The sequence below is a fragment of the Myotis daubentonii genome, chromosome 4, assembly GCF_963259705.1.
Source record: "Myotis daubentonii chromosome 4, mMyoDau2.1, whole genome shotgun sequence".
NCBI classification, from domain to species: Eukaryota; Metazoa; Chordata; class Mammalia; order Chiroptera; family Vespertilionidae; genus Myotis; species Myotis daubentonii.
In genome coordinates this window covers 38004707-38031117 of record NC_081843.1, presented here as the reverse complement: position 1 = coordinate 38031117, position 26411 = coordinate 38004707, and the positions used below count along the sequence as shown (strand labels likewise).

The following is a 26411-nucleotide window of genomic DNA, read 5'->3' as shown; positions in this document are numbered from 1 at the left end:
AGAAATGAATAAATTCTACCATAAAAGACAACATTTTAGGGAGGTAATGATGTTGTAGCCTTCCTCACTATGGAAATACACAGTGGACAAGGTGCCCAGTTGAGGAAGAACCTTTCCAATGAGAAGCCAAGAGCCCCTTGCTCAGGCTCCTACCTAGCTCACAGCGCTCACAGGGGCTCCCCCAGGCGGCTCCAAGGGTGGCACAGCATTCAGATTTCAGAGTGGCTCCATTAATGTTCACCTCACAGCGATTGTCCTGGATGTTGAGCCAACACGTCCCTTTCAGGCTGTCTAAAAATGAACAGGAAAGGATGGGGAGCTTTCATCTTTTGTATACACCAAAAACATTTTCATAGTATTAAAAGACACAAAAGGGTTATTTTTAACAAATGTTAATAGCATATCCTTTGAACACATTTACATGAATATGCACTTAAATACAGTATATTACATACATGTAAATAAAATATTGTACTATATGTATCTCACACAATATAGTAATTCAATAATTATACCTGCTGGTATTCTAGGAGCGGCCACTATTGCCCAAGGTGTTATGCTTGTACTTGCGAACACAAAGCATTACCATAATAAGATCACTACTTTTGTGAAAAATAGTCGTAAGATTTGATCTTTATGATAACTGCTTTGATATTTAAGATTTTGTCAAATAATAAAATTCCTCAAATAATCTCTACTTTCCACCCAATACACCAGTATTTCTCCAGCTGAAGACACTTATTTGATGAATAATTTGAAAACACAAAAGAAATTAAAAAGGTAAAGAAGAAAATAAACATCTCCTATAAAACCACCAATAAGACATACCAGGGCTAATATTTGATGTATTTTCTTGCAGGCATTTACCTATGTGTAGTTTTATTTCCAGTTCAAAAAGCAACACATATTTACAATAAAGAATTTGAAGAAACCAGGCAGCAAAGAAAATATAAAACTCATCTGCAATCCAACTATCTAGCGATAACTACTACTGATATTTTTAGACCATGTCTCCACATCAAATTGAAGTTCCTCCTTCCATGACTGTTAGGTAACTGATTCTGAAGCAGCAACAAGGAATCCAGTAAAATACTGACATGGCAAAAAGTAAGTGTGTAAAATATGTCATTTATAAAGTTTCCCTTGTAGAACTGGGCACAACAGTTACCAAAGCTCTTGGTAACATGCAGATTCCCAAGTGTCCAGGTGTGAAGCCCCGAATCTGCATGCGACAAACTCCTTAGATGGTTCCAATGCAGGTGATGCGTAAAACACAGTTTAACAAAATCTTAATAGCATACGTGACACACAGATTTGGAAAACAATGAAGAAAGAGCATATCCCAACATTCATTTAAAACTCGATTATTTTAAAACTCAATTAATACAGTTTTACTGCTAAAATTCAATAATAAAAACAAAACATAACCAGAAACACAGAAGAGGAACTACGATGAAACTGGCAGGTCCATGAAGGGATAACTGGTAATTTCTGGTTCCATATGGAACACAGCAGTGGGCAAGAGGAAACTACCTGAAACCCAAGTCCTCTGGGACAGAGGTTGAAGCAAAACAAACAACTCTGTCCTTGACTGGATACAGAGAGTTACGGGGCAAGGATGTGGAGGAGAGATGGACAGCCACTCTGCCTTTTATTGTTTTGAGATTCAGTTTGAGTAAAAACTGTATACAAATGAAAAAGACTTGCTCATGGGCATTTGTATCAGGCCTCAAATTACAGGCTTTTTATAGGCTTAAACCTGTAAATTCCATAGCATAGAGGAAACAGAAGCTCCTGTGAGGCTACTGTGTACTTAAATAGGCCATACTACTACCGTGTATTTTAAGGACCAGGACTAATTACTAATGATCACCTTGGTTGTAGTTATTTTAAGTAAGATAATATTGCAATAGCACTTGCTAATATTTATTGAGGTAGCAACAAGCAGTTAAAGGCTTTCCATGTATAAGCTTATTTACTTAAACAACCCTATATGTTATGCACAATTTGCAGATGAGAAAACTGGGGCAAACTGAGGTCAACTAATTTATCCAAGATCACCCTGTTAGTGTCAGCATCAAGTCAAACCTGCATCGTCTGATTTCAGAGCCCTCACTCTGTAACATCATGCATACTCTCTCTCTCTCCATCTGTCTTATTTGTGTGTATATGTACACACAAAGGATATACATGTAGTTATATAGTCAGGAGCTAGAGAAGATGAAATACTGCCATTTGACAACATGGATGGATCTTGAGAATATCGTGCAAAGCGAAAAAGTCAGACGGAAAAAGTCAATAACCAGATGCTTCCACTCATATGTGGGACAGAAAACAAGTGAACATACAGGACAAACAAACAAACAAAAGCTCATAGACACAGACAACAGTATGATGGTTACCAGAAGGAAGGGCGGTGAGGGGAGGTGGAAAGGGGAAAAAGGGTCAAATATATGGTATTTAAAGGAGACTTGACTTTGGGTGGTGAATACACAATGCAATATATGTGATGTATTATAAAACTGTACACTTGAAACCTATATAACTTTATTAACCAATGCCACCCCAATAAATTTAATACATTTTTAAGCCTCTGAAAAAATAAAACAGGGAAAGGAGATTGGAGGCTACAGTAATAGTCAAGAAGAGAAATAATGATGGCTGAGATTGAGGGCTGCTGGTTGTGGTAGTTGAAATATGGATACACTTCAAGTACAATCAACAGGATTTGCTGATGAATTCAATGTGAAGTTTGAGAGAAAGATATAACAGATGACTGCAAAGTTTTGGGGGCTGGCAACTACAAGAATGGAGTTATCATTTTCCTGAGACAGAAATGATTCTAGGATATACGGGTTCATGCTGAAAGATACGTTAAATTTGAAATGTCCATTAGAAATGTCTCCAAATGGAGACAACTCTGCAGACAGATGGAAATACAAATCTGCAATTAGTAGAGAGATGAATTTGAGAGTCTATGTAGAGGTCATCTAAGCATGACTGTAGACACTGGAGAAGCTAAGAGGTTCAAAGGTTGACCTTTGGTACACTTCAAGTTTGAAAGTAGGAAAACATGAAAGACTTAACAAAGGAAACTGAGAAACCAGGCTAGAAAAAAGAAAGGAAAAGAGATAAAAAATAAAAAACTTCTTGAGAAGAGGTGAGTGATGAACTGTGCCAAGCATTGCTAATATAGGCTAAGATGAGGAATGAGAATAGACCACTGGGTTTGACAACAGAGAGGTCACTGCCCTTGTCACATCCATGCAATCTGAAGATAGGATGCAGACCCAAACCAAAGATGAAGGCAATGATTGTGTAGAGCAGTGGTCGGCAAACTGCGGCCCCTTGAGCGTGGCTCTTCCACAAAATACCACGTGCGGGCATGCACATGCAGTGCGATTGAAACTTCATGGCCACACTCAAGGGGCCAAAGAGCCGCATGTGGCTCGCGAGCTGCAGTTTGCGGACCACTGGTGTAGAGCCATCAGAAAAGAGCAATATAATGCATTAATCAAATTTTCTGTTCTATTATCTATACCAGTTGTTGGCAAACTGCGGCTCATGAGCCACATGCGGCTCTTTGGCCCCTTGAGTGTGGCCATGAAGTTTTAATCACACTGTACGTGTGCGCCCGCACGTGGTATTTTGTGGAAGAGCCACACTCAAGGGGTCGCAGTTGCCGACCATTGATCTATACTAATAAAAGGGTAATATACTAATTAGACCAGACATCTTCTGGACATCCTTCTGGACAAAGTCACAGTGGCGGGGCCGAGGCAGAGGTGGTTAGGGGCAATCAGACTGGCAGGGGAGGGCAGTTAGGGGCAACCAGACCGGCAGGGGAGTAGTTAGGAGCATCCATCCGGCAGATAGAGGCAGTTAGGGGCAAACAGGCAGGCAAACGGTTAGGAGCCAGTGGACCCGGATTGCGAGAAGGATGTCTGATTGCGGGTTTAGGCCCGATCCCTGTGATCGAGCCTAAACTGGCAATTGGACATCCCCCAAGGGGTCCCGATTGGAGAGGGTGTAGGCTGGGCTGAGGGGCGCTCTCCCCCCCCGCATGAATTTTGTGCACTGGGCCTCTATTCCTATATAATAAAAGGCTAATATGCAAATCAACCAAACAGAGGAACGACCAGTCGCTATGATGCGCACTGACCACCAGGGGACAGATGCTCAATGCAGGAGCTTCCCCCTCGTGGTCAGTGCACTCCCACAGGGGGGGTGCCACTCAGCCAGAAGCTGGGCTGGTGAGGGCAGTGGAGGTGGCGGGAGCCTAAGCCATCAGTCAGACATCTCCTGAGGGCTCCTGGACTGCGAGAGGGCGCAGGCCGGGCTGAGGGACCCCCCCCCCACCCCGAGTGCATGAATTTCATGCACCAGGCCTCTAGTAGTTAATATAACTTTTCACCAGAAAACAATCCTTTTATCAAGCAGTTTACAAAACAGTTTAAGATTATATTTAGGAAGTTTGCAGAATAGATTCTAAATTCCTAATTATTCTAAGTATCTAACTAATTAATGTGTTCTAGATTAATTTTAAATTTGTAACCACATAGGGGAATTTTTATTCTATTCTAAATTTAGAAACCCTTTGAAAGAGCGGTTTCTTTGCAGGCTAAACACAGATTAGAGTCACTAGACAGTCCTATTTAAAAAATCCAGCCCTAGTTGGTTTGGCTCAGTGTTTGAGTGTCGACTTATGAACCAGGAGGTCATTGTTTGATTCCTGGTCAGGGCTCATGCCCAGGTTGAAGGCTTAATCCCTAATGGGGCTCGTGTAGGAGGCAGCCAATCAATGATTCTCTCTCATCTTTGATATTTCTAAAGTTCTCTTCCTCTCCCTTCCTCTCTGAAATCAATACAAATATACTTTTAGAAATCCATAATTTTTCTGTAAATATATTTTATTATTTATTTCATTTTAAAAATAGAATTGTTTTAAATTTTAAAAAGCAGATAAAATGATGTCTAAATTTTTAAAATATTAAGTAACTATCTTTCTGAGCAGCTTTAGGCTAGAATATTAAAATTTGTTCATAATGAATAAAAAAATACATAACACATTGGCTGAGAAAAATATGGTGGTAATAGTTGCCCAATATAATGACTTGGGAATAGAAAGCCTTTGTTCTTTTTTTCATCAATAAATATAAGGGTAAAGGCCAAAATAATAGAAGTGTTTATGATGAAGCAAAGCTAAGATATCTTTGATTGTCCAAGTGGCACACAGATTTAGTATTCTGAGACATTAATTAACTAATGCTGAGTTCATTTCCTTTGCATAATAAAATAACTCTATCTCAGTTGGAAATTGTGGCTTAGCAAAAATACTTCTGCCTCACCAGATCCAACCCACATGCCTCCTTCCCCCACCTCCCAATCTGGAATTCTATAAGAAGAAAAGAAATGCCCCAGGCAGTCTATTTCCTAATATGGAGAGCTGAGCAAGCCTCACATTCCACCAGCTAACCTGGCATTTCCAAAGGGAAGGTTTTCATTGGTAACCTTGGACTTGGTCATTTCTCTTCATGTTACAAACAGGTACTCTAGCATTATCAAATTATCAGCTAAATATTGTTAACATCAGATAGAATACTGAAAATACTATTGTCTTTGGCAAATATTAAATTGAAAATACGCACTGGCTAGATCACAAAAACTTTCAGTGTATTTGGCACTATGTAAAATTGAAATATCTTCCCATTTGCAAGTATACATTTAGCTCACTTTTAAGGTGAATGCTAGCTAATCTATAAATATAAAAGCCTAAGCGACCTTTCGACCAGTAGCTATGACGAGCAGTGACCACCAGGGGGCAGATGCTCAAGGCACAGGCATGAAAACATGGAACAGACTGATGAATCTTAAAGGGGAGGGGGAAGGAGGAAGGGTGGGAAGAGATTAACCAAAGATCTTATATGCCTGCTCCCTCTCGCAATCCGGGACCCCTTGGGGGACTTCAGACTGCTGGTTTTGGCCCAGTCCCCGCAGGCCAGGCCAAGGGACCCCACCGGCCTCTAGTGATATATACACTGTGATATGCCCAGCCAATGAAGCCATAGACACTAGAAGCAGGAAAAAAAAAATCACAGAGATAGTCTTATTTTACCCTTTCATGTGATGAATTGCTTCTTATGGTAATTGACCAGATGATTCCTTTTATATATTTGTCCTACTATCATTATCATAAGAACTGACCTTAAATATTTTGAGATATATTAAAAGATGATAGTTTAGAAGTTTTGGAATCTTTCTCCCTTAGAGATTTCCAAAAACAGGAAAATGGTTTTCTTCTCTTCCTTGAAGCCCATAAATTTATGATTGATGGGAAAAATGAGAAAACAATAAATTCTTTCTATTTGTTTAAAGCTAAAAAATCTTCAAATTCTTGTCCTGTTAACTGAATCCAAATGCTATCATATTTTGTTTACCATAGAATGTTGTTTATAAAAAGTCTGCAGCGGGATTTGATTGTATTGATGCCTAAGGCATTCTTAGAGTAACGAATATAATTATGTGTGTGGTATGGAAACGCTTCTAAATTACAGAATAATATATTATTTATATGAAAAGAACACTTCCTATAATATAATAAAATTTAAGAGCCTGTCCAGTTTATGTTATCCTGTTTTACACCTATGTTGATAAAAAGAGAAAACAACTAGAATAACTCCTAATTCTTAAGCTTCCTGTAATCACGTTCTGTTTTATCCAAAGTAAGGCCTAAGGTCTCCGCTTATCTCTGCAGGGAAACCGAAACATCAGCACCGTCATGCGTCTTACCAATGCAGATCAATCCTGTTGAGCTGAGTTTGCTGCCAGGAGAACATTCACAATTGAAAGATCCAAGGTTGTTCCTGCAGGCCCCATTGACACATGGGTTGCTTTCACATTCATTTATATCTACAATCCAGAAGGAAAAGATTCTGTTAGAACTGCCATGTGTTTCTGGAAAATATTATTCCAACAAGCCATGCTATGCCAGAATGTCTGGTAAACTTGGCTCTTGTAATTTTAATATGGATCTATGAGGCATAAAGTGAATGGAGGACGAAGTCATGCATTTTACAGCGTGGATACACACATACAGGCCTGGGGACCCAGTAGGACTGCAGAAAGCAGCCTATTTTAAAAGGGTTTAGTATGCAATCTTCACTACTTTACTATAACTTTACATAAACTGGATCAATTTTCCTCCGTAATAAGATGTAACTGTCTTGTGGGAAATTTGAAATTTGGTTCCATGGAAAGCAACACATTGTTAGGTGCCATGTGCTGTGTACAAAGGTTGACTGTCATTTATGGCTTCATGAGCTTTTGGAAGAATTTAAAGAACCTATAATAGAGATAAAACATCACCATACTGGCTTTAATTCCAAACTCCTGAAAATAAGGTATAAGAAAATAAGGGATAGAACTTCAATGCCAGGTGTAGCTTTCTCCTCCAGTCCTTGCCCACCTTCCTCCTATAGCCTGTTCACATTTATACATGTTTGCTGTGGAGAGTCTTTTAAAGCACATATAAGTTTGGTAAAATAAAAAAGAGAATAAACTTTTAATTGCTTCATATAGACCTTACTATCATTAATTTCATTTGAGTCCTAAATCAAATCATATACCATAATCTAAACAATTCCTATTGACAGTCAGAAGTAAACAGAATTAGAGTATGCCTATGTTCTCAGGTGGTGACTAATGAAAATGTCAAACCAATAAAGCTTAATATTTTAACATGAGTTAATTAAAAATATATACCAGTTTCAGCTAAAGTACTAGCAATAATATCAAAGACTGACTTTCAGTATAAATTCAACAACTTAATTTAAAGAAGAAACATACAGGTTTCTTTTTGTATTTGATTAATTATCTGAAACAGATCAGCATACCTTAAGACATTTTCTTTTGTCGAACACTAGGGTTTCTAAGTTCACCAGAATACTTAGTGTTTTTTTAAACACCTCTTTGAATTAAATATAAAATACTATATTGAGGAAAACATGCAGATAAATAACTATAACACTATAATGCTTACTCTTGACCATCTCAAGTCAAATGTAAACTAAACTGGTCGTGAAAAGGCAATAGAATTGAAATGCAAATTTAAAAATCAATGTGGAAAACAGGTGTGTTCCTTCTTTCCTAATTCAAAACTAGTAAAGAAGTATCCAGGTAGTCATTTAATTTTTGAAGTAAAAATTGTTTGAGGAAATATAAATACATCTTTCTTTCAGGTTGTCTGTAGCAAGAAAACCTCTTAAAAGAAAAATACAAGAGCAGGTTTTGTAAATATAGCACAGATTTGGAATGAAAAAAATCTATTCCAGAGTACTGAAATTCTTTCAGTAAAAACACAGTGTAAAAAAGGAATCAGATGGTCAAGAAGCAAATAACTAATCTGAGGACTGCCTATATAGAGCTCACCTATTCATTTCATTTGTAAGAAGCTCCCCAAAGAAAAAAATGTGAATATCATATATTCTCAAAATCCCTATTTTAAATTAAGCAATTATGAACTCCAAACTATAAACACATGCAATGACAGCTAGAGATATCAACTGTTTAATTTTTCCTTAAATACAATGTTTTTATGTTATAAATGTCATGGAACCAGGAATTGAAACAGTTCACTGTACATTCCTGGAAATAAACTTCAAAGCACATCTGGTTTACATTTAACTAGTTATGTCACTGGAAACACAATCTAAACCACAGTGCTTGCCGTAAAAATTTTAACTTTCACAGGCTCTCAGAGCTCAAACAAAAAAACAAAATAAATTTTTTTGTAACTTCAGTCTGAAATATCAGAGGAACTTTATTATTACTGCTATTATATATTTAAAATAGCCTATTCAAAACGTGAATGACAAGCACAATTAGTGAATATAGCAAATATACACAGAGAAAGTTAGAATCTGTATTAAATCTGCTAATAATTCCCTGTCTCGTCTTTCGAAATTAGTTTAGGAAGAATAGAATGAAGAGAACTGCTTCAGGCAGACAAATTTACTGTGAGAATTCAATGGTGGCAATAAAAAAGAGACCCAAGGGAAAAAGAGATTTGTGGCCTTCAGGTCTACTTTTTTGGCAAAACATTTAATAAAATGCAAATAACAGTGGGAAGGAAATAAAAAGTTATTTGGTTAGGTTTCTCAGGATAAATCATTTATATTTCCACCAATGTCATAGGTTACAGCCAAAATATTTCTCTATCATTTCTTTTTTATTTACATAACATGAACTTCTGCCTTATGGATGACAGATATAAAATATATTTCATATTAAAGAAAAGGCTCAGGTTTATCAGGAACAATTACCCTTTGGACAATATAAGTGAAGAGAACTGTTCCTAACCCTCAACATTGTCTGATTTTGCATTAATGTGCCGTAATGTTTATGGAATCATCCAATGTTATATTATTAAATATCATTTGCTCCTATTTTCCACTTGTTCGTGTAAGTACGAAAGTCCTGCCTTTTCCTCATTTTTTTGTATGTTGGCTCTTCGTATCCTTCAACTCCATCTTGCTTGGTAAAATGGAGGAAATACGCTATAAATATTATTGACAATTCAGTATACAAACCAAACTTTGACCAAACTGAATCAAAGGCACTGTCTATTTCAGAGGTGGGCAACCTTTTTGTGAATGCGTGTCAGCCCTAATTTTTTGAGAACATGTTACGCCTACTTGATATCTCTTAAGGTGTACGTATGTGAAGAACCTTGAAGAAATAATAAAATTCATTCGAGCGACAAAAACACAGTATATGATGATGAAAAATACATTTATTTTTTAATGTATACATGTACACTGATAGTCCGACAGAAAACTTTATGACTCCGTTTGATACTATCAGTGGGACTTTTGCTGCTGCATCACTGATGACAGAGATTTTACATCAGGTTTATATTTCGTGACCTTCAGAGATAAGAACGAGCTACTACTTTCATCTGTTAGGCTATTCCTATTATGAGACTTAACAAAATTCATCACTGAGAACAAAGAATCACAAGCGTATGTGGACGAAACCAAAATACTGGTCGGATCTAGGAAGGCAGGGAGAGTTAAGGCAGAGGCATAAATTGCTCTTCCCCTCTCTCGTCAATCCATGTCTATGGTCTTTAAGATAACTTGTTATATAAAATTATATATTTATCTAAGATGCACCTACACTGAATTTATCTGAAAAATAAAAGTCGATATTAAGAAAAAATTGTAAATGGAAGATTATAAGAGAGGGTTTCACGTGCCAGCAAAAGTTACTGGCGTGCCAGGTGTTGCCCACCGCTGGTCTATTTAGTTCTCCATTAAATGTATCTCTCACAATAGCCCTGAAGGGTACTGCTGCTGCAGCCGCAGTAATAATCAGCTTCCTAGTTACATCAAGAAGCTAGTATAACCCGATCTTGCTTCCAGAGGTTCTTAACATTTAACAGAAGCTTATCCTCCAACAGACACTAGACAAAAGGATAAAAGACAGTGGGAAGCAAGTGGGAATAAAGAAAGAAATGATTAATAAACTCTGGAAATCTTTACTCCCACCCACCAAATTCCCTACTCATGGAGGGTAGAGAATAGTTTTTTACGGAGTATGTTTCTCAGAGCAATTTTGAAGAATAATAGGTTGGGGTTGGTGCGAGTGGGTGCTAGAAAATAAAGCCTCTGGGTGAATATATTTAGAAGCCTGAGCTAGTTTAAAGTGAGAGCTTTTATATCTCACAGAAAGATATTCTAAACTCTCAAATGTGCCCCTGGTCATCTATGGAGAAGATGAACCTTCAGATACTTTAACTGGGAATGGAATGAGCGCTTTTTTTTTTTTTTTTTTTTTTTTTTAAGGAGCTTCTGCAAAATGGGGTGGGCAGGAGGGGAAAGAGTTATCAGAACTAAGATTACAAAAACTGTATTTTACACTGTTTTCTTTCTTTCTTCAGGCTAATTACTGTTTTTCAGTGGTCTCTCCAATTCAACTCAAATTTAGGTTTGCACTTTGTAACTGCATTTCATTGACTTCAGCTGAATCATTTGTGTTCTGGCATCTTGTTCCAGTCCTAACTTGTTTCTGTTCACAAGAATGCTTTGAAGTTAAACAATAAGATGAAGAGAGAATGTTAACATCTTTTTGCATAATATTACCACTGCAGTTTTCTTGGATTTGGAGTCCTAAGAAACCAATACTTAACAGATAAGGAAAGGGCTACTCAAAATAATTAAAGATATAATCTCTTTTTAAAAAATTACTATTCGGAAGTAGCTATTGCATTTGATAGTGTCATGGGACACTTCTGTAAGCTCATATAGTGAGACTTAAAAGGAACAATGGCTAGTAGTCATGCAACAAATTATTCTGAAATACACAGTACTTTGATCAGGAAACAAAAACATAATTGAATACACTCATTACTTAGCTGGTATCTCACTAAAAACGAGTCCTTCCCTAAGCACTTAACTCATTCATGTAACTTCCACTGCAGAAAAATGTGGTTAAAAGAAAATAAGCTTTTAAACACTGGTTTATGAGCGACAAGCCCAAGCAATAACTTTTAAATGATCAAATGAAAAGGACAATTTTTTTAGACTATAAATTTAATTAAGGTGACCATTTTTACTCAGGTCCCATATTTTCTGGGCCAGCCTCTGAGGTATAGCAATCATTTCATAAGTAAAATGCTTCAGAGCTGAATATGCCAATACAATTCAGGTTCCCCTAGTCTAATGTCTCAAAGTAGTTTTTAAAAAAGGGAAAACAAAGTAAACAAATATCTGACGTCTTATTTCAGCAAGTAAAACAAACTGGCTCCTTTCATTTTTTTCTTCACTTTTGTTTTCAGACTGCAAAATGTTCCAAATGTTTGTTGTTATTTTATCTGAATGGAACAAAACTGAAAGTATTCATAAACTGTGTTAGGTGCACACTATTTCTAAAACTGGAAGATTAGCTGAATGACACTATAAATTCATAAAAAATATTCACACAATCCTCTTTTTACTATATTACTTTGTCGATATACTGGACAGTTTTGCCTCGCTAGGTGCTTGCTTACTCACATCTAAGGCAAGGAAGACAGCGCTTACCTTCACACGTCTCCGTTTCAGTCCTGAACACATACCCAGGGGGGCACGTGCAGCTGTAACTTCCAGGTGTGTTCCGGCACAGGCCATTGTCACAGAGCAGTCTGTTCACCAAGCACTCGTCAATGTCTGGAAGCAACCATCAGAAGACAGGAGATACACATGTTGAAACATACAGCCCAGTGGCCAGCAATGTTTTCTTTTTCTTTTTTCTCATCCCTCTCCTTGACATAGTCTCTTTGTAGTCACAGCACATTCTTTGATCCCAAACAAAATATATTCAGTTTTATTCAAATGGCAAATTCTTATGCTGGTGGCCACTTTTAAGATGTTTTGAAGTCCCTGGGGAGTATGTTGTAGTTTGGAAAAGATACATTACTGGTTTGTTCTTCATTTTCTTACTGTCCTGTAGTGGTATTATATTATATATTATATATATTTTAGTACTGATGAAATTAATTAAAAGACGAAACTCATTTGCCTATATATGCCTGCTTATGTGCAGTAAGAATAACAATTTTAAAAAACGTTTTGATTAAAATTCTAATAAAAATGCATTAAGTGGCAGTTAAACAAAAGGTATTTACTAATCCTTTCTCATTATGTTTTTACCCCAGAAACAATTAATCATTAATGGAAATTAATGATGTATTTATATATTCCTTTACAGTCTAGAACAGCCTAGAAGGCATTTAAAGCTCAAATTTAAGAAGCTGAGATTGAATTTTATTTTTGCAAGTATAATTAATAACAGAAAAAATTAAAATTGCAATTTGGGATGAAGAGTTCCTTTCACTGAAAGTTACATTTTTAGCCTTGCAAATAACAATTGTTCTTGACCAAACCACATTGTAAAAATTTGGAAACCAGAGATTGAAAAAAACGTTTCCCATAATTCTATCACTACTACTAATATTAACGTTTTGTGTTTTATCTGATCTTTTTTCTTTGGATATTATGCTTTTGTTCCAATTCTGAATCTTTATTTTTAAAAATCAGCATTATATTTTAAGCTTTACCATAATTTCCCCCTATTGTTTATTTTATCAAATGCCTGCATCACAATTTAGTTACCCATTCCCCCATGGTATGGGTTGAATTGTGTCCCTCAAAAAAGCTATGTTAAAGTCCTAACACGGAATGTGACCTTATTGGAAATAGGACTGTTATAGAGGTGATCCAGTTAAAATGAGGTCATTAGTGTAGGTCGTAATCCAACATGACTGAAAGGTGCTCATATAAAAAGGGGAGAGACAGACACACATAGAGGGAAGATGATGTGAAGACACACAGGGAAAGGATGAACATCTGACTACAGTGACACATCTGCAAGTCAAGAAATGCCAAGGATTTTCTGGCAAACACCAGAAGCTACGGGAGGAAAGGAAGGCTTCTCCCCTCGTGCCATTAGAGGGAGCATGACTCTGTGGACACCTTGACTTTGGACTTATGGCTTCCAAAACTATAAGACAAACTTATAAGCTATAAATTTGGTATTTTAAGCAACCCAGATTTTGGTATTTTGTTACTGCAGCCCTAACAAATGAAAGCTGGAACCTGGCCTCATTTTAATTTTTAAAAATCTAGTTGTAATTTTAATCAAAATTATGCATACACCTAATTTAAAGAGTTAAGCAGTGCCATGAATGGTGTTCAATGTGGAATGCTTACTGATCTGTTTTCAGTAGATGCCTATGTGCCCAACTGTACTTGGAAAGTATGCTGGAAGCAACTTGGCTTTTGGTGAATAAAAAGCTAGCTGGTTTGCATATTTTGTAGATGTTCAATAATCTTTGGCTAGTGCCTTTCTTTCTAGGTGTCAAAATCTATTATAAGTACTTGAGATTTAATACAGTTTTATATATCCACCTGTATGTACTTCTTCAACTCAAGATCAAATGGACATATTCAATAATAAGAGCCAGTACCATGAATGCAGGAAAATGTATTAAAATTTTTAAAAAATTGTAGAGAGGAAAAGGGGGAAAGAGAGAGAAAGAGATAGAGAGGGAGAAATGTCGTTTGGTTTCCTCCCACATGTACGCCATTTGGGGATCAAACCTACAACCTGGGTATGTGCCCTGACTGTGAATCGAATCCACCACCTTTCAGTGCATGTGATGATGCTCCAACCAACCGAGCCACACCAGCCAGGGTGAAAAATGTATTTCTTTCTAATCATAATAATCAAGATTTAAATGCAAGATTCATCATCAGTGATTAGATATAAAAATTATTCTGTATAATGATGGATCGAATAACATTCATTTTGGAAAGTGAACTCAAGTTCTCTTTAGAAAAATCTAGATTCTTCACAAATTCTTGAATATATGAACTACATACTTGAATGTTTTCAAACATCTATAATAATAAAAGTGTCATGTGCTAATTAGGTTGGACATACTTCCAGACATATTTCCAGATGAAGTGGGGCATTGAGGAAAGCCCGGATCCTGGGTGTCTGCCTGCGGCCAGAGGGAAGCCGGTGCCAGCAGCTGGGGGAAGGAAGGCCTACTCTTGCATGAATTTCGTGCATTGGGCCTCTATTTCTCTTATATTACAAAACGAGACACCATCTCAGTGAGCATGTTTAGATATGTTGTAGCATATAAATTAAAGTCTGTCAACCTGTAAGACTTTATTTTCTTAACTTACAATTATCCATACTGCCCTATTCATTTAGTATATACCCATTCATTTGAGAAAAGACAAATTTAAATACTAAGCTGTGCCACTAAGAAGTTTGTTACTGTGTGACAGAATTTGTCTGATTCCAAAATTTTTATATGTTTGTGTACTAAGAAGGAAACAAGGGAAACTGTAAGATTTATAGTTTTAGAAATTTATTTGTATTTTGATTTCTCCTACAATCCATGGGATTAAACTATATGAAAGGCTCCTATATAAATATAACAAGTAACTTACCAATACAGTTTCTTCCAGAGGCATCTGGTTCATAGCCACTGTTGCAATTACAACGGTAACTACCACGTAAGTTTTCACAAATTCCATTGGCACATATATCGGGATCCAAAGCACACTCATTGATATCTGCATCAAATGTTGAAAGTTTAATGCTCATAGACATTTTATCATTTGTTGATACATTCAGGTCTAATAAAGATCACTCAACATATGAAGTGTTTAACTTGGCAAACCCACAATTTGCCTACCTTTCAGGAAGGGAAAGGAAATGAAAATAAGGAGTAAGAATAAAACTGAGAAATATAAGACACTTTCCTGGTAAGCCATAAGGAAAATGAAGGGAACTGGCATAAATTCAAAGAATTAAACCATGTGATGTGCCTGTATTTATGATAAAATTAATGAAGAAATGTATAGGCGGTTGGCTCAAAATCCAAAGAAAAACTCATCTTGATAGGTATTATAACCATCTAAGCAAAAGACAAAGATTTACTAGGGTGGCCTATCTAATTTCATGGTCCCCAAAGGCATGGTATACTTGTATTTCATTATCATATTTTTATAGTCAACTAAATAATATGATACTTAATAAATGTTTTCTGTTGATGTTGAAATTAATGGAGAGGACAGCTAAAACACGGATGCTTGAGAACATGATGTTTTGTAATAAGCCATGAACATGTCTACTTTCTGTCACCCATGTGCAGTGGGACTTTGAGGAAGGATGAGCTTGCATGAGCAACAAAGCAGTTTTAACAGGTGGCGGCTCTGTTGGGGAGGCCTTGCTGAGGTGGAATAAAATACAGAATAGGGATAAAATAAATTTTTGGTCACTATGCTCAAATTTTGGTGCTAGCTATTGTTTTCTAGAATTTGGAAGACCATAAACACTCCAGAAATGTCAGCCTTTACATTTTATTTTTGGAAGAAACACGTTTTAAAAGTTTTCTTCTTTACTCTGGTTTATGATATTCATTGCAATATAATAAATTATATTGTCAACTAACCTAAATTTATCTAAAGTCTTCTCAGACATAAAAGTAGAAGAATATATATGAAGAATAAAATGAAGATTAACAGCACCCTTCAGTTTTATTTTTAAAAAATGAAACTATATGTATATTAACATATAAGATAAACTTAAAATATAAACACACATGTATTTAATACTTAAATTTCCATTTTAGAATTCTGTTAAACATATTACTAAATTTAAAATAAGAAAACTTTAATAAATTTCATTTCTTTAGTTATATAAAAACAATTTAGTATTCTTAGGCATAAATAGTCCTAACAATTTATTTTTAGGGTCGTATATTGCAAACTTCCATATCAAATATGCCTCAAACATTTTTTTTAACCATGTCAGTACCATTTTTTAATTTTTAAATAAAAATTTACACACTCTTTATTTTTTTAACCTAAATACTAACTGTAGCCTCTTCATAAGCAATGGTCTCCATAAAATCATGGGTGTAGTTGTTCCTGACATTTTTAACAATGAATATTTAACAGATACATCCACTATGAAAAAGGTGCATCTGCATGCCACTTCATAATCTAGCTTATAACCATTGTTCTAAGAAATAATTTATCTTATCATTTTACCCTAATATGTTTTTGTAATATTAAATATAATCATATGCATAATGTTACAACAGAATCATAAAGCTATACAATTATATAATTATTATAACATGGAGAATAGAATAGAGTTACCTCTTCCATCCACTGTGATACCTACTCCACTACTACATAGACCATGGAATTCAGCTATATGATAAAAACAAATAGAGAAATTAAATACTCTAAACTATATCTGTTTTATACAAGTTACTTAAAAAATTCCAAAACTATCATTTGAGAAAATTACATGCATTAGTTTTTAAAATGAAAAAAGACTTCTTTTTTTAGCACATAATTATTACAAGAGTTCCAATAATAGTCCTTCTTTCCCTAAATGTGCCAAGTTACCCTTCTATAAGCAGGATAAGAGAATATCCATTTTGTATACCTTCTTGAACACTGGGAAAAATCAATCAATAATCTAATAAACAAAAAGCACATCTTATTTTACTTTTAGAAAGATTGGGCATTTTTAAAATCTGGTAATGTACTGTTTGTATTTCTACTTTGTAAAATCTTATTTGTGCACATTGCCACTTCTAAGAGCATTTCAACTTCCCTTCTTAATTAATGTAAATTCCTTATACATTAAGAAAAATATTTTCCAATTTATATGTTTTAGTCTTTAATGTCTTCTTTGAAAACCCTTTATCATTACAAAATAAACAAAAGTTTATATATCCTATAAGAAAATAATTTTTATAAAATATAATGTTGGGAGCTAACTTCATATTTTTTTCTAACATTTATCAACAACTAGAGCAGTGGTTCTCAACCTTCTTAATGCCGCGACCCTTTAATATAGTTCCTCATGTTGTGGTGACCCCCAATTTCATTGTTATAAATTGAACATAATTAAAGCATCGTGATTAATCACAAAAATAAGATGTAATTATATATGTGTTTTCCAATGGTCTTAGGCGACCCCTGTGAAAGGGTCATTCAACCCCGAAAGGGGTCGCGACCCACAGGCTGAGAACTGCTGAACTGCTTGGTACACAAAATTTGTGCGTGGGTAGGGTCTTCATTGATGTAAATGCTGTGTTTATCATATCTTATATTCCCATTTATTTCTAGATGAACTCCCATTGTTTTGCTAAGGTTTGAACAATCCATTTAGGATTTTTATGGAATGACAAGCCATTTCCGTTGCTGGAGTGCTTCTCTTCTATCTGTCTCATGGGAAGTTCTTATTTTTTTCAAAACCAAACTAAACATTATGCCCCTCTCTTTCCCAGCTTCCCCAGGCAACTATTTCTTCCTTTATGCTCTCCCAGTTCTTTATGTCCCTTTAAAAGGGTTAATCTTACTACACTATATTTTCAACTATCTCCAACTTAAAAAAAAAAGATTGTGTATATTTTTTAATCCACATTTTGCTTACATATACTCAACACAGGCTTATACATTTAATGCAGGTTTAGTATGAGTAAACAGGATCAATCTTATCAACCTAAGAGCCTGTAATTACTGATAGACTGTGATATAAGACCATTCTGTGTTAAGATAAAAATAAATAAATAAAATCATGTTCTGGTAAAGTTATTACAATCTTGAAAGCAATAAGTAAACTTTGTGCTATTTGTCTGAGATCAAAGACATTGAGACTAATACATCCATGTAAAAAATCTGCTTTAGCAATCATAATTGGATCAACAAATACATTTTTCTATTCACCATGTGTTCTCTTTATCTAGAGATTTTAGGTAAATACAAGCCAAATCTCATTAATTGTCTCACATACCAACACAGGTTTGGACTTCTTTTCTTCAATTAAAAATAATGACAAAACACATCAGACTTGACGTACTCCTTGGCCAAATATCTAATATTACATTTCCAGATTCTTTATCAGGTGTGAAACCAGCCAATGGGACTACCTGAGTTTTTAGCAGGGCATGGCTGGCAGGGCTCTCCAAAACCATAGTCTGGATTGGCACAGCAGCACTCGGACTTGGTCACCGCACCCGGGAAGGGACGGACACACACTCCCTTCTTGATTCCACCATAGCATGTACTGCGCATGTGAGTATCTGAAGGACACAGAGGAACAATGATTTGAGGTAGTGACAAAGAAAAAGGGGGTTCAAAACTGAAGGCTTCTTTTAGCCTAAGTCTGGAAGCTTCTAGAGGGCATCTGCCACTTCTTTTTCTTTGTATCTTTAGCATCTAATAGTGTTAGGAAATCAACAAATGTTTGTTGAGTGAGGAAAAAAATGAGCCCACATCAGCAACTCATTTTCTCCAGTTTGATGTGTTGCACAAGCAGCCATTATCCCACTTAAACTCACTGGCCTTTTGTTGAATCAGGTATATTCCCACAGTTATAAACAAGACTCCAAGCTCTAATCACTAGCTATCTTCTACTCAAAATGACACATTATTATTTCTATTTTAGAAGTTCTCATGAATAATGAAGTGCAGTGAAGTTAAACTACCTTGAGATGACACTGCTTGACCATCACGTTTTTTACTTCCTTTTCAACCCCCATTTACTATGTTTTGACCTCAGACTCTCAATAAATCCAGTTTTTAAAAATAATAACAACCATTATGTGTCCTTGGCATTGCACTAATTGAACATTCAGGTCAACAACTCCCTAGAATAGTGATCATTCCCACACATTACAGATGAGAAAGGTGAGGTTCAGAGGGACTACATAAGTAGCTCCCAGTCCCAGGCGATCCATTGCCTGAGCTTGGATTTAGGCTCACACTGTGTGACCTCCAAAGCCCTTCCTCTTGGTACTGTGTCATGCAACGTCTCAAAGAAGAATATCCTGCTTAGTTTTCTCACCCTAAATTCTCATAAAATATGCTAAAATTTTATGAGCTAGTATCCGATGAACTATAAAAAACTCAGATCATAATAGAGCCCAGAGAAGAGTATAGCTTTTAAGTAGTGTAGATTGACATGTTAATCCCACCAAAGAGACAACCCTTATTATAAATATTTATAATTATTCTCAAATTGTTAGAAATTATTTTATATGCTTGTTATGCAAAGTGAGTCACTCAGTGATTTCCTATGATCTGGTAGTGTTTCTCATTAAAACAATGAGATTCATGGCTGCACTAAAACAACGCGCTGTGTATATGCTCAAATGAAAGCGGGCCATGAGATTTACCACGCCAACCCTATGGAGAGCATGTGTTGCTTCAGCTATGGAAGAGTCTGACAGTTTGCTCTGAGTTATACACAAGTGTAGGACTCAATGCAAAGACAAATTTGCACAAAGACTACATAGTTCATGATTCCCAATATTTTTGTGCATCCTACAAATTTTACCAATTATGTCAGAAGGCATCATTAGAATGGTCAAAGTTATTTCTGTTTTCATGTGAAGAACATAAGCCACACAATTTTTAGAAGTAAGTTGATAAAAAGCCTATGGTACTCAGTTGAAGAGTAGACAGATTACATACTGGTTTTGTTTACAGGTTAACAACACCAACACCAGAAGATTCATGAAAAGAGAAAGTAATGTAACTCATGTGAGTGTTTTAGGGACATGAATATGTCTCATCCCTGTGGGATCACCTTACTAAATTAATTAACATTTTTATCATCACTTAAATAAGGATGGAGTTTTTATTATATATGAGAATGTGCTTGTTAAACATTAAGCACAAAGCCTAGGACACACAGGAAATACTCAAAAATGGTGGCAACCGTTTCTTTCTTCTTTCTTTAATGAGGATAGTTGGCCTTTTCCTATTCAAGACTGGAACCCTAGTTCATATTATACTCTTCAAATGTAACTCAGCCACTGCTCACAGGTGGACAGGGTAAGAGGTGCCAATGCCAGGGGCACACTCAGAACATGCCCACAGGAATGCTTTGGCAGGGAATGGGCTTAAATGCTAAGCAGTAAAAATTACAACTAAAATACATAACAACCATCATCCAGAACCATTGGAAAGCTGGCTGAATGGAAGTCCTCCATCTAGAGAAGTAAAGAAGAAAGCGCACTGAGACTGGTAGGAGGCGTGGAGGCGTGGAAGGGGCTGGTCTGACAACCACTTGTGCCGCTTCTATAATTGGGAGGGAGATTGCCTCTGCGGACGCTGCCCGGAGGAGCAAGGGGACCTAGCCCCACACCAGACCCCCTGCCCAGGATCCCAGAGCTGGAAAAAGAAGTCCCTATGGGCAGTAAGAACTACGGGCTGTAAAAACCAGTGCAGATTGGGGGTTAGTGACACAGAGGCTGCTGGAGACCCAGCTGTTCCTCTAAAAAGGCTGGCACCATGAACTGAACTTATAAGTTCCTGCCTCCTCTGAGCTCCAACACCAGTGCCAGGCTCTTGGGGACACAGACACATACAGGAGGAACTGGATTGTCTGTCATCGGGGCAGGAACTCGTGGGTGGCTTTCTCCCAGATGGAGGTGCTTGCAGGGATCATTATTCCTAATCTGGGACCTTCCTGGTCACAGGGATGACTGTTTGTTTGCTTGACTTGGTGATTCACTGAGACTCCACCCCACCCAATTTACAATCCCACCCAAGCTATGTGCAGTGGCTTTTGCATATGAATGGCCTGTCCTAGCTCAGGCTAAAAGCTCTCAAACAACTTGCACTTAGGTCAGAGAGCCCCAAACCTATCAATAAAAGGCCCAGGACACAGCACCAGCAGCAGCCAGCCTTGCTTCATAGCTGGGCCTCATCCAGGCACTTCCAAACTTGATATAAAGAGGAGGAATCTGCAGATCTCTCTGGAGCCCCAGGCAGTGGCTGACTTTGCACCTCCCTGGAGACCCAAGAGCCAGTGTACCCAGTGGTCAGTGTAAGACCATACCAGATTACAACTCTACACATCCATAAGCCACACACTCAAGGGGAATACTCAGTGAGCACCAAAGCCCCACTGAAGCAAGTCCTGCTCCATAAGGGTGTCTCATGCACAGCAGCTCTCCCACTGTAGTTCCAGCTGGTCCTCATAGCCAATTGGCCTGGAAGTCAATTCCTCCCAGCGACACCAACAGCAATCAAGTCTCAACTACAACAAGATTGTGTTCATTGCCTACAGAGGGGTGCACCTATAGCTCTCAGCTCAGGTGACTAGGGAGGCTGAGCCACTGGGTCCTATAGAATACTTACTACACAAGGCCACTCAACCAACTCAAGGAGACATGGCAGCTCTACCCAATACAGAGAAACACAGGGAAGCAGTCAAAATGCGGAGACAAAGAAAGCTGTCACAAAGAAAAAAAATGGAAGAAAGCAAACTACTGGATATAGAGTTCAAAACCACAGTTATAAGGCTACTCATGAATCTTTTAGAAACCTCCAAAAAGCAAAAAAGGAGCAGTCAGAAATTAAGCATACACTGACTAAAATAAAGAATAATATACAGGAATTCAACAGTAGAGTAGAGGATTCTGAAAATCAAATCAATAATTGGAAATATGAGGAAGCCCAGAAATCTTGAAGCCATCCTAGGAAAGTATCAGTGTGTCTGTCTCCTTCCCTCCCCTCATGCACTCTTGCCCCCAGTCAAGTCAGAAAATGTCCTGTTCATGAAGGTTATACCTGCCTGTGAGTCAGGCTCCTTCAATGTACTAGTTACAAAAACAGTTTAATTTTCTGAAAATAAAACCCCACATCTCAGTATTTAGGGAAACGAAAACAAATAAAAAAGAAATCTAAAATTAAAATGCTACACCAAATACTAATTCATCACAGTGATTCATTTCTAACTAACTCCAACATTCAGTGGATCTCAAAAGCATCACCAAAGTCAGAAGACATGAAGAAAACATATCTAGCATGTTATGGGAAGAGTAACATAACTTTACACAGAAAGGTGTTTTTATTAAAAAGTTTAAGTGAGCACAATGGTGAAAAAAACGGAGAGGGCTTTCCAACCATTTTTGATGCCTTTTCAGTATGTGAATGATTTTGCGTGTTTGAACACTGAATTCCTAACAACTACCTAAAATATGTTGGTTGCTTAAAATAAAAATAATTTCTCCCTCCAAAACTGGTTTTGTACTCACTGTAGATTTTGACAGAATCATTTAGGTAAAGGAAAAAGTCAACTAAGTGTATCAAAGCAACTGAAAATCTTTGAGCTATTTAAGCAGGAAGGAGCTACATTCTTTTAGTTGCTGTATTTGAAATATCCCTGAACAGAGTGCTGACAATTTTGTAAGCCGAAATAAGTCCTAGATGGGATAGAGTGGATGAATTTAAACAGACAGATTATTTCCATCTGCTGTTGCTTCTTTCTCTCTCTCTCTCCCCCATCTTCCTCCTCCTTTGGCCCCTCCGGGATCCAAATGTTTTGATTCCCACAGGTAAAAGTAAAGCTTTATCATACTATACCTAAGAAAGAATTTCATTTCTCTTAAAATTATTTTTAAACCAGTATGTCTGCCGTCTAGAGTATAACCTGAAAAATAGAGGGTGCACAATAGCTAATGTACCCGGGAGGTCTCATGAAAGCACTTCAGAGGAAAAAGGCAATAAATGTATTTTTACAACTAACTCACTCTGCCACTGTGATCATGAGAACATAGTGGTTGGTTTGAAATGCCAATAACATTTTTATCTTCCTGCTTCTTTAAAGCTGATGACTGGTAACACTGATTGATTTTCATGGAACACTTTTGACAAAAGCATCCAAAAGAAATTTCGTATGGCTTAAAATAAATTTTTTTCTCATGCTTTTCTCTTGTTTCTATAGTTAATTGCACAGTGATGAATAATAACTATATAAAAACATTTCTAGCTTTTGACATAAGTCAAAGAGCTAGGGTACTGATTATTTATATTTTAATTTTGTGTGGGTACAAACAAGAGTTTACTTAAATATAACTATAATCCCTGTTTCCTGCCTTCTTTGTTATTAATTATGAAATCTAAATCCAGTGTATTTAGAAACTCAAGTTATCTAACATCATCAAGGATGCTGGGTTAAGGACATTTTTTTCTTCTTCTCCGGCATTTAAAAAACAATTTTTATTCATTTCAGAGAGGAAGAGAGAAGGAGAGAGATAAGAAACATCAATGATTAGAATCATTGATGGGTTGCCTCCTACACACTCCCTACTGGGGACTGAGCCTGCAACTCAAGCATGTGCCCTGACTGGGAATTGAATCATGACCTCCTGGTCCATAGGTCAACGCTCAACATAGGTCAACGCTCAATCCCTGAGCCACACCGGCCAGGCACCTGCATTTTTGACTGGCCTCTCCTCAGAGCCTTCTGAGGGAGCTAGCTGGGGTATCTATCCATTTTTAAAAACAGTTTTATTGATATATGATTCATACCTCATAGATTTCATCTATTTAGATGTGTACAATTCAATAGTTTTCAGCATATTAATAGATATGTACAATCATTACTACAGCTGATTTTAGAACATTTCATTACCTCAGAAATACCCTTTAGCTATCACCTCCTCTCTTGCCACCCTACCCTCTCTCTTCTAAGCAACCACTGACTTGCTCTGTCTCTGTAGATCTGTCTATTATGGACATTTCTTATGAAAGAAATTACAACCTATGTGGCCCTTTGTAACTGGCTTCTTCCACTGAGCCTGTTTTCAAGGCTCACCCTTGCTTTCTCATGTGTCCGTATTTCATTCCTTTTGGTGGCTAAACATTATTCCACTGGATGGATCTATCTCTGCCCCCTTTTCAAAGATCATTTGGACACTGGGGACACATTATAGAATGTTTCACTTACCGACACATACACGTCCATCCACACCCACAGCCAGGCCTGGGGGACAGTCACAGCGGAAGGACCCTTCATTGTTGATACAATGCCCATTCATGCAGATTCCTGGGGTTTGGCATTCATCAACATCTGCCCAGAGGGGAACACAAGCCAGGCCACAGCTGGGTAAATTTAACTTTCTTTTTCTCTATTATCACTGCTCTATACGTTCAACCTTTTGTTTTTAATTTTGAAATTTGTGGGAAAACAGATGTTATAATAAATCTTTTTTTAAATTAAATTTATCAGGGTAATCTTGCATCTTAATACAACTCTAAAACATTTTCAGAAAGACTAAGTGAAAGTTTACCCATTCGGAAAAAAAAAAGAGCCTTACTATTTTTTCATTATTTATTTGGCAACCCTGTTTAACATACATAATATTTAATCCCAATTAGTTAAGTGAAACAAATTCTTAAAAGTAAGGTAAACTTTTGTAATCACCTTTTATTTACACACACACACACACACACACAATTCTAACTATGAGGGATGTTTTAATATTAACTTTATCAGTTCATAATATCAAAATAGTTTGGGGTATCTCTTCTAATTTTCAATCTGCTTCAAATTATCAAAGGTAACTCACAATTAAAAGGCTCCCCAAATGATGAAACAACCTTCAAAACACAGGGCTGCTAAATCATGAACATTTCAAGTCTTACAGACTACAACATTTGTAATAAGAAAATTAAAAAATAATTTCAAGAAAGCAGAAACTGGTGAGATCTAGGTTGTCTTTCTATGTGTATTTAATTTTCTTAAGAAATTGTGAAATAAAGCACATGCTATAATGTAATGCTACACACTGGATGGAACATAATGCTAATCTCATATCCTGTGTTACATCCAACCTTGAGATGACTTCCGAGTGATGAGCTCAATCAGCAAAACTACAATGGTTCTATTTAATCCTGTACTCTCCTTTCTTGAATAGTCAAGAAGCAATTTTTTGTTCAGAAACACGAGAATCAGTCTTGATTTTTCTCTCTAAGGTCCCTGGAATTTCATTGAAATTATAGGGATTAGTTATGAGTCTTATTTGGTATTCAAATAAATTTGTGCAATTGAAGGCAGAAATCATCCTCAAAGTTAATTTTGTCTAAAATGAGAAATCTGGGGGGGGGGGGGGGCGGTGATGGGGCGGAACAAGCTTGTTTCTAAGTAGGAACTGCAAAATTTGTTGCATCTTACTAAATTCCAATTGTGGGTTTACACACATAAGATAGCCTTATTTGTTTCCAAGAGGCATTATCTTTTGCTAAGTTATCACTTGAGCTTGGCCTTCAAAATGGCTTTATGAACAAAACAACTGATAGGAATATTTAAATTATTTCTTCACTAAATCAATGTAAGATTTTTAGATAATGATATAATCATAAATTATCTGTATATTAGCTTTATGGAAAAGTGTAATTCAAAACTAGTTCTGAGAATACACAAAAATGAAAACCTTTCAAGATTTTTTTCTTCCCCTTTTTAATTTAGGGCAGAGACAAATTATTTCTATGTTTTCTCTTTCAGACTTAATAGAACCTGTCATTCTCTTAATTTTTCTTATATCATTATTAGTTTTGTAAAATATTACTGTTCCCTAAACCACAATATGTGTTTTTCTAGGAAGCTTTAGACACCTGCCTTACTGAATTAGCAAGAGATGTGAATAATATAAAACCCACATGAAGAAACTGAAGTAATTCTTGCGTGATTCATTCAAAGGAAAAAGATGGTTTCAATCACAATGATTTTCCTATCTCAAAGCCACACATACCAGTACAGTAACGCCCATTTGGAGCCAAGACAAATCCTGGTTTGCAGATGCACTTGAAGCTGCCATCTTCATTAATGCACATCCCATTCAAACACATGTTGGTAGTTGTACATTCATCATGATCTGTGGAGGAGAGAGAGGAACTCACACCACTGGCCTTGAGGGAACCAGTTTCCTCTCCTTCCACAAACAATCAAATTCCACTGCGTAAATGAGCCATGTGCTCATGAATTCCTCCCAGCCCCCCTAATATGAATGGAAACTTAGTGAGAGCAAATAGTGTAGA

The 26411-nt window shown here is 36.6% G+C and overlaps 1 protein-coding gene across 1 annotated transcript in view; it reads right to left on the bottom strand.

Moving 5' to 3' along the window:
• FBN2 (fibrillin 2) overlaps positions 1-26411 on the bottom strand; it is a 253809-nt gene that overhangs the window by 79750 nt on the left and 147648 nt on the right. Inside the window, exons 14-21 of the mRNA XM_059693719.1 lie at positions 26126-26248; positions 24322-24444; positions 18509-18661; positions 16722-16775; positions 15003-15128; positions 12081-12206; positions 6790-6909; positions 154-291 (exon numbers count right to left, since the gene is read on the bottom strand). Coding sequence (XP_059549702.1) covers positions 154-291; positions 6790-6909; positions 12081-12206; positions 15003-15128; positions 16722-16775; positions 18509-18661; positions 24322-24444; positions 26126-26248 — 963 coding nt within the window. The remainder of the gene's footprint in view (positions 1-153; positions 292-6789; positions 6910-12080; positions 12207-15002; positions 15129-16721; positions 16776-18508; positions 18662-24321; positions 24445-26125; positions 26249-26411) is intronic.